Source organism: Corvus cornix, chromosome 26 (genome assembly GCF_000738735.6).
Source record: "Corvus cornix cornix isolate S_Up_H32 chromosome 26, ASM73873v5, whole genome shotgun sequence".
Classification (NCBI taxonomy): domain Eukaryota; kingdom Metazoa; phylum Chordata; class Aves; order Passeriformes; family Corvidae; genus Corvus; species Corvus cornix.
In genome coordinates this window covers 1367199-1379530 of record NC_046354.1, presented here as the reverse complement: position 1 = coordinate 1379530, position 12332 = coordinate 1367199, and the positions used below count along the sequence as shown (strand labels likewise).

The following is a 12332-nucleotide window of genomic DNA, read 5'->3' as shown; positions in this document are numbered from 1 at the left end:
GTTTTCCTGCCAAGTCCCAGGTTCCAAAGCATTTTGGCATCTCCAGAAAACAAACAACCTTCGGATTGCTTTTATTTGGGGAGTGCAGATTGCAGCATGAACCATGATCTGAGTGTAAAACCCACGCTGCTGCTCGGGGCTGGGCTGTGCTTGGGCTGAAGCTGATCTGGTTTTGAAGCTGTGGATATCCCTGCAGAAGAGGTGAAGGAAAAATAGCACTTGGGAATGTGGGTGTCTGAGAAACTGAAATCAGACGTGGTTTATGTGTTGGAAAATGACTCCATGGATCAGAATCAAAAAAAACAAACCAGAAAATTCTCATTTTTTGAGCAACCTGGTCCCTTCCAACCCAAACCACTCCATGATTCTCCGATATTTTGCCTCCCACTGAGCAACCCTGAAGCCACAAAGATCCTTCCCTCCCCACCCCTCCCCAGCTTTACCTTTCCCTCAGGGAAATAACCCCCAAATAGCCGGGTTCAGGTGCATAATTTTATTCTCTCTTGTGCAAAACACGGAGCAATTTGGGCAGTCTGGGGGTTCAGCTCTCAGTTAAGGGGATTTGGGTGCTGAGCAGAGCAATGGGAGCTGTTGGGGGCTTGGCATTTTATAGCTCTGCCCTGGCTTTCCATAGGGAAAATTCCCAGCTCGGGTACATGGGGCTTTCACAGAAGGTTCTGGCTCCAGTCTTCATCAGGCACCTCGAAAAGTAACTTTTCCCCATAGGGCAGCTGTAAAATAATGAAACAGAAGAGAAGCTGTGACCTGGCACTGCCTCTCTGTGGTATTTGCAGAAGTGATTCCATAGGGGTTTCTGGGTTTATGCCAAACTTGGTATTTTAAGTGATATTTTAGGGGGTTCTGAGAACAGAAAGCTGGAGAAACCCAGGTCAGAGGGGACTTCTGGAGTCACCCTCCTGCTCAGCTTAAGAGAATTCTCCCAGGCTTTACCCCAACCCAGACATCTGCGAGCAAAAGGCACAAATAATTTCTGGGTTTCATTCTCATTTTTAGGAGTTTTTCACGGAACACTAAGAGTTTATTTTCAAGGTTTTAGGGGGGACACACTTTTTCCTTTCCAGTCTTTATATTCAGGACCAGAAGGCCCCTTTTGGCTCTGAGTGCATCATAATGAGAATGTGAAATCACCAAATTTCTGAGCCACTATTCCACTATTTTTTTTTTTTCCAGTGGAGTCCTTTTCACTGATACGAATTCCTACGGGTTAGATACACTTTCAAATATTTGCTCAGATGATTTTTGCAGATTTTCTCTGAAAAGCATCAACAGTCTGAGACAGACTCTTACACAGAAGCTGGTCATCCTGATATTCCCAAGGATAGCAGAGATTGTCCTGCGCAATAAAACAAAAAAGAATGACATGGTTGCAACACAGTGAACAATAATTTCTTCTGTGTAATACTGAGAAAGGTGATAAGCAATCAGAATTTACTGAAATAGGCAGGAAGAGCGATAACAGCTTTAGTGCTTGCAATTAAAAATTACAATCAGCCCTACAATAAATAAACTTTATACAGGATTTAATCCAAGTCTTTTGAAATCCATGGCTTAACTTTTCTTGGTAAGGAGTAAAGGCAAGAGTTTGGCAGCAGAATGGGATTCTTGGACTGTGGATTGTCTTTCCTGGACTGCAAACCTGGTGCCTCTCCTGTGGAGAGCCACGAATTCCCCGCTTAAAATTTGGGTTTCTTCTCTCCTACCAAGGGAGACGACACTTGCAGTGCCAGCCCCAGCAAACACCCACCTACATTTGCCAGAGCCCATCCTGAACTCCTGCACTTCTCCTGGGCTCGGGTTCTCCTCCATCCTTTCCTCCCTTCCAGGACTCAGCCCAGCACGGGCCGAAGCTGGCTCCAGGCTCCCGGTGGTGCTTCCTGCTTCTCCTTTAAAACAAAACACACGGATGCACCGCAGGGAACACCCCCACTCGCTCCTCTTTAAGTATTCCAGCCTGCCAGACCCCAAATTAGGCCATCATTTCACAGTTTCCTTCTTGTGAAAAATGTGTTTCCCCTCACCGCTGTCATCGCTGAAGGTTTTTTGTCCCTAAATTTATTTCTATGGGTATAATATGGTCTGGATTAAGATAGGTGCACGTATCTTTGCAGATCAGTCATTAGAAGGGATTTTTTGGGCCTGTCTTTGTCAGCTCTGCACTGAATGAGCTGGATTTGGCCCCAGAAGCTGCCCAGAGTGAAGCCACTCGCACCACACAGGTCCCTCCCTTCAGGATTTTCTATCAGTCACGGGGCCATCAATCTTCTACACACAAAACCCAGCCTTGCTTTCAGCAGGGCTCCAGGATTCCCATTTCCTTCATTTGTTTTGTGTTTGAGCACATTTAAGACAAAACCAAACAACTTCTCAAGGACTTTGCTTGCAGGTCCAGCCGCGCTGTCGGGCTGCAGAGCGGACACGTGTCTGAGAGATGGAAATATTCCACGGGTCAGACTCCAGCCCTTGCAAAACAACCACTGCAGCCCCAAAAAGTGTTGCCTGGCCAGCTTACCTGGCTTCTTTAGAAGCTTGATTTTGGCCAGGGTGAGGATGGTGATGGCGACGCAAATCAGCAAAAGCAGAGCTGGTAACACAACTGGGAGCAGCCGTGATTCCCCCGAGGAGCTGGGGAGATGAACCACCAGGATTAAACTGGGTTTGGATTCACCTTCGTGGTTCATGCAGGTGGTTGTTGTCACACTAAAGGGTATTCAAGGAGTTTTAAACTCTGTCTGAATCAAAGAAAAGTCAACAGAGTCAAGGAGAGCTGAAATCATTCAATCTGGAGCTTGGCTTATGAGGGAGTGATTCCTGCAGCTGCTGTGTGGGGTTAGTGCTGCCAGCTGAATTAGCCCCTCCAGAGGAAAATGAGCTGTTTGCACAATACAAATTCGCAAGAGATCCGTCCTTTTGGCGAGTTGTTACAACCCTCACGTTTTTGGAAGGTGTCTTCCCTCCTCTTTCTGTCAGGATGGCAGGGAAATGTGGCTTGGGGGAAGCTGGGGATGGGGAGGATGGGGCTTCCCATGCTGGGGCTCAGGGGGTTGGATGCAAATCCGAGGTGCCCATCTCAATATTGAACTGGATTTGTGGGCTTTGCCCAGGTTGGGTCTGGCTGATCCTGCAGTACCTGGTGCATCTGCACCAGATCCCCTCAGCAGGGCTGGCTGGTGGCCACAGCGGGGGGAGAAGGGCTGGAGCTGCTCACAGGGAGCACAGGAGGCAAATCCACCGGGAAACCGTCTGCACTGGGGTGAGACACAGCCACCGGTGTGGAGAACAACCTGGAATGACTCCTGGCCAAAACGCTCCCAGCCTTTTGAGGGACCTTGCCCAAAGCTCAGTCCTGACACAGCGGTGAGCACCCAGCACTGCCCGTGGGCTCCTGGCTGCTGCGGGGCTGGGGAAGGTGCACTGAGCTCTGCAGCAGCTGCACATTCACCAGGGCTATTGCTCAAGCTCAGCAACGCTTCCCAAGGTCCTGTCTCCGTCCTGAGCACAGGGAACCAGGCAGGAGCACAGCTGTTGACTCTGGCACCTGCTCCACAGGCGGGTTGGAGGCAAGTTCAAAGTGTGCATGGACATGAGGCAACCTCACCTTCTCCAGCTTCTCGTGTCTCCTGGAGGTGTTTTCAGCTGTGCACAACTTCCACAGGGCTCCGGGGAATGGGGCACAGGTTGTAAAACACCAAGGATGTGGCTGAGGACTCACCTCTCCTGGAAGGTTTCACCTGGGGAGGTTGCAGCGGTGCCCGGGGTGGCAGTGGGCAGCAGGGTGCTGCTGCCCTTGGGGACAGTGCCCATCGTGGTGCCCTTGGGGACAGTGCCCATCAGGTCTGTGATGCTCCCATGCCTGGGTGTGCTGTGGGCAGCAGGACTTGCTGATGAGGGTCTCACAGGAGGGGCTGTTCCTGGGTCTCGTGAGGAGCAGATTTCTGCACAGAACATTATTTTGAGGCTTTAATACCCACCTTCTTGCAGAGGCAACGGGTTTGTTAGATTTACTGAAGATTTACACATTTCACCTTGCATCTCATGTGAAAAAACACCAGACTCAGGCATTTCTGTGTTCCTTGGAGTCCTACAGAAAGCAGCCTGGGAGTTCTAATGAAAACCTTAATACCTGGCAACCATTCCTGCTTTAACCCCGCTCTTTCTGCCGTTGCCAGAGGAGCAGTTCCATGGACCTGTGTATTTACACTCTGCAGTTTCTCAAACTGCAAGATAACCTTCAGCTTATCTTCAGAGCCAAACACGTCTCTGTGCTGCACGTGCCAGGACCAGGATGTCAGATCCCAGGGCGTTTGCATCATAAACAATCGATAATATAATCCAAACCCATCAGATTTCCTCCGAAAGCTCAGCTCTCACACTCCTGATAACCTTCACCATCACCTCAGCTGCTCTCTAATAACTGAGGGGAAAATGTAGAGCTGCTGCTTTCTCCTGGTGTGGAATGGTTTGGGGATCACCCAGGCCCTGCCACCACCTACCCTTGTGGATGAGCAGCTTCAGGGAGGCCGTGAGCTCTTCGTGCCCACTCCTGGCCCCACACCAGTACCACCCTGCGTCCTCCTCCCCCAGCTGCCTCAGCACCACCGTGTAGGTCCCGCGCTCGGGGTCACTGCTGGAGATTTGTATCCGCCCTTTGTAGGACTCCAGCACGAATCCCTCGTCATCCAGCAGCACCGGGCAGCTCCCTCCCTTCCACCTGCACAGATACTTCTTCTCGTAGGTCCCCTTGGGGTCGTGGTGGCACTGGAAGGACAGCGAGCCCCCGACTGTGCCGCTGAAGAATTTGGGTCTCCTGGGAATGGTGGAGGCTGCAAGGGAGGGACAGAATTAGCATTTCATGCCCCTCACCCAGCGCTGTGAACCCCCCATGCCCTGTCCTACCTGTGGCCACCTGCAGAACCACCTCCTGTGGGCTCTCCTGACCCCTCAGTCCTTGTGTCCCACACAGGTACAAACCCGAGTCTTCCTTCTTTAGGTCATTCATCAGGACTTTGAAAGCCCCAGAGCTCTCCTGAGGGGTGATAAGGATTCGGCCTTGGTACCTCCTGTCCACATAGCCATCGGAGCTGGCGATGAGACCGCAGCTGCTCCTGCCCACTTTGCACCAGAACCTCTTCTTGTCACCTCGGGTGTCCCCAGAGGGGCACAGGACAGTGACAGAGCCACGGAGCTCCCCTCGGATGAGCTGGGTTGGCTTTGCCACCATGGCATCTGTAGGGAGAGAGCAGGACAGGGACTGTCAGCTCGCAGAACCCCCAAAAACCTGCCCCATCCTTTTGGCTCTACAAATTCTCTCAGGCCATGTTCCTGAGCTCTGCTCCAGGATAATAAAGATTCATCTTTTTAGCTTATAATAACTGAAAAATATCTGCACACACATACCTCACACCCTAAAAACCCATCAGTTATTTCCTTTACTTCTCCAAAACCCGTTCACTCAGACATTTCCTCTGTGCCCTTCCCCAGAATCTCCAAACCTGGGTTTCCAACAGCCAGGAGAGGGTTTCCTTCCACATTTACATACCTTTTGCCCAATCTGGGTGCTTTTACACCCCACAATTACAAACATCTGGTTAACAGAAAAAGATGAGGCGCCTGCTGCGTGTCGATGACCCCAAACCTCTCCCAGGAGAGAATCCTACCTGCCAGAACCGTCAGGTTGAGGCTGACGTAGAGCCCGTCGTTGGTGCTGCCAATGCCACACCTGTAGGTGCCCGCGTCGCTGCTCCTCAGCCCTGTCATGGTCACGGTGAAGGTGCCGTTCTGGGGGGTGTCCCCCAGGGCCACCCTGCCCCGGTACTCGCTCGAGGTGTAGCTGCTGGAGGAGATGATGGTGTAGCAGACCCCGGTCGCTGCCATTTTGCACCAAAATTTCCGCTCGTATTTGTTGGCTGGGGTGGGGGAGTAGAAGCACTGGTGGGTGATGGAGCCTCCGAGCCCTCCTGTCAAAAACCTGGAGCCGTACAGGCTGCTGGAAACGGGCTCTTCTGGGGACAGAAACAGAAGGTTTTGGTTACTCAGAGACAACCAGGAGGACCCAGCATTGCTCCTTTGAGGCAGGGCTGTGGTTCTGAGTGGCACCAGGGGACATCTGGCTCAGGAAATCTACTTTGGATGTGCTGTGTTACCCACCCCGAGTGCCACTTTACCCACCTGAGGGGCACTGGTGTCACAGAGCCACTGGCACAGAGGGGGGACCCTCGATGCTCCTTACAGGACACTCTAGACTCCTCCCAGCCCTGGAGTTAAAAGGCCAAGGGCAGAAATTAATGGGAAAAACCTCTGGCATTTGCAAACTCTGCCTGATCTGACAACCTCCGTCTTCCTGTGGATGCTGCAGGAGAGCTGGGATTCTTCTCCCAGCACTTCCCACAATCTGCTGGCTCTCTGCAGATTTGGACTGGGCAGGGGGGTGTCTGGACTGGTTTGCACACTGCAGGTGGAGGTGTTTGGTGTCCAAGGCAGGATTTAGCCAGAAGAGCACAGCCTGTGTCCCCGGTTCCAGCTTTACCTGCTCTTATCAGGGGCTGAGGACGCGGTGACTCACCTTGCAGCAGAGCTGCTAAAAGGAAGAGAAGCACCATGTCCAGCCCTCCCGAGTGTTCCCTCGGCCAACTTCACAAATCTCACGCTGGGGACGGGATTTTGCTGATTTCTGCATTATCAAACAAAAGAGAGAGATTGTGGCAGCCACTGGATTGCTCTGCTCAGGGCAGGGCGGTGGCTCCGAGACTCTGACCTGTCCTAGGCCAAAAATAGGGGAATTTTAAAAGGAAAAAAGGTGCTAATGGTGCTCTGCATATCTCTCCCTCCTGCTTTGAACCCTGTGGGGATGGGGCGGTTGCTAAAGGCATCGCTGGCAATGAGGGGGCAGTGACGGCCAAAAGATGTGTGAGGGACCTGCTGCGGCACCGAGCCTTCCCTTCTCCCTTCTCCCTTCTCCCTTCTCTTTTTTTTCATCCCAAGAAACAGGAGGAGAAGCTGCAGATCTCAGGGATGCCAACACCCTTAAACATCTCCTGTCCCCCCCTCCAATCATCCCCCTTTTTAATTTTTATTCCCTGCCATTTATCTTTGCACAGATTGCTGTTGCCCCTTTCCAGATCCGAACACAAACAGTGCCTGGCTGTTCCTGTTGAAGACAGGGATGACTTCCTTGTTTGAATTAAAAACTTTGGCTCACTGCAGCGTTTGCTCTGGAATTCTTTGTCTGAGGTTTGCCTCGTCCCCAGCCCTGCCCAAACCTCGGCGAGTGCAAACCCCGTGGTTTATTTCACACTTGTTCAAGCGTTGGGAGCTCTTCAAAGCACTCAGGGAACGTGAACAAGGAAACTCGTAAAGCCATAAGGAGCCTCATTCCTGCTGGGCTGAGTCCTGGGCTGGATGCCCACAAACCCCACTGCTCGTGGGCTGCAGAGGGTGGGAGACGAGCCCAGCCTCGCACCAGTGCCACGGCTCAGCCCAAACCAGCACAACCAGTCCCTTGCACAGCCCGTGCTGGAGACACTGGGCACCTCCCCAGCTTGCAGACACCCAGCTCTGCCTCCCCTCTGCTGAGGGAAGTGTGGGGCAGGGCTGCAGAAATGCCCCTTCCCCGCTGGGCGCAGCCTGGGGGGTCCTGCTGGCCCAGGATCCTCACCGGGCGCTTCCCCCCAGGTTTCTCCTGTTTCTGGGGCAGGGGAGGCAGCTCAGGTCCCCCCAGCTCTGCTCGCCTGGGGCAGAGGGCTCAGCAGAGCCTCAGCAGCTCCCTCACCCCAGCCCACAGTGGGGTGGCTTGAAAAATGGGGATTTTCACTCAATGTCATAAATTCCCACCAGACCGGAGGACTTGAAGCAAGGGGGAGCTAACAAGAATGCCCTGGGAGAGCTGAATGGCCTTTTTTTTCATCAAGAAATCAGTAAAAATATGATCCCTATGCTTATTTAATCTTTTCTGATGTCCAGCAGTGCACTCCCTCTTTTCCTCACTTGTGGTCTGCAGGACAGAACCCTCAGCTCCATCTTAATCTCATTTAATGTTAGTTTTCAGGCAAGGAGGTGTTTTTTAACATTTTTAACCGGCAAATAGGCATTAAATATAAAGCAGAAAGCGACAAGAAAGAGCTGGAGAAATCCCAGGAGTAAACCACGCGTGGTTGGTTTTTTCCTGTCTTTATTTCAGTCTTACATTGTGAAAATGTTTATAGGATCTGATTAAACCATTATCCTTCCACCATCCATAACTGGGATGCATTTTACCTTGTCCACATCATTTTTTTGGGTGTTCTTGGCCAAAAAGGACAGTAATTTAATTTATAGCTTTAAAAAGAAAAAAATAATAAAGCCACAGTGGGGAGAAAAATCACCTTAAATCACTACCTTTATTTTTTATAGAAATAATTATGTTAAATTTCAGAACTGTTACATTCTATGGTGAAATCTCTCAAGCTATCTCCTATAATCACTCTACAACAGCACTGTTCTCCAAAAACCAGTGTTTTTGGGCAAATTGAGGCTCACCTACCTTAGATTGTGATGCTTCTGGTGCTGGGAATTTTCTCCTCCTCTGCCTCCAGCTTGAATTGAGTTTAATAAAGTTGTTTTTGCAGCCGGCAGCTCAGTCTGCCTTTGCTTTTCTCTTGATGTTTAATTCTTTTTTTCATATATTGATGTGCAGAGTTTAAAATGGGTGCACTAAAAATCTTCTGAGGTCTTGATGTGCATTGCTGAGCAAGCTGGAGATGGGCAAAATGCTCAGGGGAGTAGCAGAGGTGCCACCAATGTAGTGAGGATGGGACCCAAAAATGGTCTTTTTTAGCTATATAGGGATGTGGTGACATCACAGAAGGGGGAAAAAGGGGTCAGGAGCAGAAACCGCAGAGTTTGAGAGGAATTCCCCTGCTCTGCAGACAGAATGCTTTAATATGGAGCACCTGTTCCCAGAGAGCTGGAGTGAAACGGTGTTAGCCACTTCCAGGCAGAACTTCACATCAAGAACTTTGTGAAAGGTTCCTCAAACATCTGTGGTTTGAATGGACCTTAACTGAGCTCATGTCTGTGTTTTGATCCTGTTTTAGGGTCAAAAAGATGGCTTCTGCTTCAATTTTTGTCACAAACCAGGCCCCGAAATGTGAACGAGGTGGGTTCAGCTCACAGGGTCTGAAGATGGAACATAAACACAATTCCTCTTCTGCATGACCCCGGTAACTGAGAGAAGTGTGGATGTGCTGATAGCTTCAAACCATGGAGGCAGGTCAGTTATTGCCAGGGGCTTTGGTCTGCTTTGCCTTCAATCAAAAATGATGGGCTGCAAGCAAGAACCCACCTGTGGCACTCGGGGGCTGGCTCCAGCACTCCCTGTGTCCCAGGATCTGCAGGACAACATTCCCTGTGTGAGGAGTGTGACGGGTTCAGAGGGAGATTTAGAGGAACCACTTTGTTCTCAAGTCCAAGGTCTTGATTTTCCCCTCTTGGGTCAGCCAGGGAGTGAAGAGCAGGTTGTTTTCTGTGTAACACAATCATTGGAGCACTTTGGAATCTCCCTGGCTGAAGATAAATCTCCATCGAGCAGTTTTGTGCCGTTAATCATGATATGATTGCTTCTGTTGCAGCAATTGTTGTGCTTCCTACCAAACCTGCCCCATAAATTCCCCACTCTTGGCTGGGCTCTGGCAGAACTGCTCTGTCTGAGGGCATTTATTGCCATGCCAGCAGCAAAGCAACAGGACTGGCCTTGTGCGAGCAAGAAATTGGATACAGGTGATGGTGGGACCCCCTCAGGAGTACTCAGTGTTGTTTTGGAGAATCACAGAACCACGGAATTACGGGAGACCCTCCTGGGGCAGCACCGCTGCCTCGCACCTTCCACTGCTAAAGGAGAGTTACAGTTCTTAGAATTTATTCTTCCGGGCTGTGCCTGTAAAGGAAATTCCTCTTCCTTCCTCTGGCAAGCCCGAGCTGGAGGGGGAATCCTCTCCCCGGGAGGAGCACCGGGACAGGCAGAGGCTCCATCCCGTGTGCTCCATCCCTGTGCAGATCTCCATCCCTGTCAGCACCTCAGCACGGCCTGCCCGCGCTCAGAGCTGTAATTAATGAATGATAACAACCCCCGCCTGCTCCACGGTGCCCGGTTAATGATTAAACTCCTGCTTGGAACCAGCCGGGGATTTCACTGCTGCACATAAACCCGTCTGCAAGGAACAACACTGCCCCTCTCTGTCTCTTCCTGGACTTCCAAATCCGAGGGTGTTTGGAAAAAACGAGCTGAGCTCTCGGGAAGTGGAGATCCTCACTCGCTGCCCTGCCAGCGTGATCCATCCTTGCCTGAACCCACCGGGTTTTAAGAGCAGGAACGAGGAGCACCGGGTCTAGTTCTGGTTTAAGATATTATCGGGTAACTTTGCACTGCCGGCAAACAGAGGAAAGCAAACCCAAACCAGTAAACCCTGCTTGCTTTGGCACAGCAGTAAAAGGCTGGAATGCCTCTGGCCGGGCTCCTCTTTGCAGGTTGTTGGATCTGTGGGGCCAAGCCCTGCTCGGCTGGGAGCTGCAGTGACGAGCTTTGGCCTTTTTCCATTTACAATTCCATTAGAAACAAAGGCCAGGGGCAAAAAAAGAGAAAAAAGATAATGGAGAGAAGCCTGGTGGAGTTGGAGAGGGTCCTTCCCTCCACGTGGGGAAGGGCAGAGCCTCGGCTGCTGATTATTGCCCAAACCATGCTGGAATGTGGTCAAAAAGCCGCAGACATCTCCAGCCATCTCCCACAGAGCTGGAGCAAGCCCAGCTTGATCCTGGAGCCCAGGTTTGGTGTTTTCCTGCTCGGTTCAGCAGCCTCCAACCCTCCTTCCCCACCTCTCAGCCCCAAGGCTCCCCTGACGCCGCCCCAGAGGCACAAGGGCTGTTATTAACCAACACAAATGATTCCTGCTGTGGCCTGTGCAGCTGATGATCCCTGACACCGCCAGAATTCCACCAGCCACTGCTCCTGAATTTGATCTTTGTAATGAAAGATGTGCACAAGGATGTTTCAGTTGGGCCAGTAGGTCTTGACAGGCTCATGTAGACATGGAAATGACACGTCTGAGCCAGGGTGGGACTGATAGTTAGGAATTAGATGAATATTCCGTGCAAAATGCAAAGCTGGGCGTTTTCTTTGTTGTTTTTAACATTGTTTTGCCACATAAACTCAGTCTGGATAATCTGCATGAAGACACTGAGGGTACATTCACCAACTCTTCTGAGACTTGTTGCTTCTGCAAGGCTGCGATCTCTCTTCGTGGCTGTTTTGTGTCTGGGCTCTGCTGGGATTTTGCCTTCTGGGCACAAATTGAGTCAAATATGCCCAGAATTAGATTCATGGAATGGTTTGGGTTGGAAGGGACCCTAAAGATCGTCTCATTCCACCCCCTGCCAAAGTACGAAGTCTGATTTTGGGGGTCCCCAGACCAGAACCCAGGAGCTCTACTGGGCTCTGGCTGAACCTGGGGGTAGATTTTGTTTGTGTTCTTGCTTTGTCCCCCACCCAGACTTGGAGCAACCTGGGATGGTGGGAGGTGGGTGGAACTGGATGACTTTTAAGGTCCCTTCCAACCCAAACCATTCCATGATTTTATGCTGATGACAAAGCGAGTGCCCTTGTTCCTTACAGGCAATTTAATTTCCAAACTAACGCAGGCTTTCTTTAGAGAGAGGGCCTGACCCGTGGAGGCAATCGCACCAAACAATTTACTGATGTTAATTAACTGCTTGCAGCACTAAGCTGCACTCAGTCGTTTCCATCGCTGACCTTGCAGCACCAGCACCTTTCCAGGACACTCTGTGAATACCAAACAGGCTCAGGCTGACAAAACCCACAGCCAGGCTTTTAATCCCTCTCCAAACAGGCAGCACTGGAGCTGCTCTGTGTCGAGAGGAGGGGAGGGGAGGGCACCCTAGAGCAGAACTGCACCGCTTCGCCCCCGCACACGGAAGGTGTGCACGGGGGGGGGATGGTGCTGACCCACAGAAAGAACCTGAGGAATGCACCGATGCCTGGTGAGCTGCACTCGGGGGAAGCAGGGAAACACTCGCTTGTAGCTGAGCAATTCACTGAATTCCTCTGGGGCTGGCCAGCCTGATGCAAACCTGTACATCAGCAAACTCGCCGGCAGCAGGAGGCAAAAGGAGCAGCTGGGCTGCAGGAAGCCACTGCCAGGTGCTCCAGGTGGAGCTGAGGTGGCCGCGCTCCCAGCAGGAACAGCAGCAGGGGCAGGGGCAGGGGCAGGAGCAGGGGCAGGGGCAGGGGCAGGGGCAGGGGCAGCGGCAGGGGCAGGGGCAGGAGC

The 12332-nt window shown here is 51.5% G+C and overlaps 1 protein-coding gene across 6 annotated transcripts; it reads right to left on the bottom strand.

Moving 5' to 3' along the window:
* Positions 1 to 478: 478 nt before the first annotated feature.
* LOC104692510 (polymeric immunoglobulin receptor-like) lies at positions 479 to 12142 on the bottom strand. Of its 6 annotated transcripts, none has more exons than XM_019288781.3 (10): positions 8537 to 12142; positions 6581 to 6688; positions 5676 to 6017; positions 4915 to 5244; positions 4512 to 4841; positions 3731 to 3953; positions 2531 to 2643; positions 1766 to 1904; positions 1309 to 1354; positions 479 to 731 (listed from the first exon to the last, which is right to left on the bottom strand). In XM_019288781.3, the coding sequence occupies exons 2-10, from the start codon at positions 6615 to 6617 to the stop codon at positions 666 to 668; spliced, it is 1626 nt and encodes a 541-aa protein (XP_019144326.2). In that variant the 5' UTR covers positions 6618 to 6688; positions 8537 to 12142; the 3' UTR covers positions 479 to 665. The 6 variants fall into 6 exon arrangements, with proteins under 6 accessions (XP_019144326.2, XP_019144325.2, XP_019144328.2 ...); XM_019288780.3 differs by having other exon boundaries at positions 5676 to 6020; positions 8537 to 12141; XM_019288783.2 differs by lacking the exon at positions 8537 to 12142 and adding an exon at positions 6187 to 6272 and having other exon boundaries at positions 5676 to 6020; positions 6581 to 6672.
* Between the last annotated feature and the right edge of the window lie 190 nt (positions 12143 to 12332).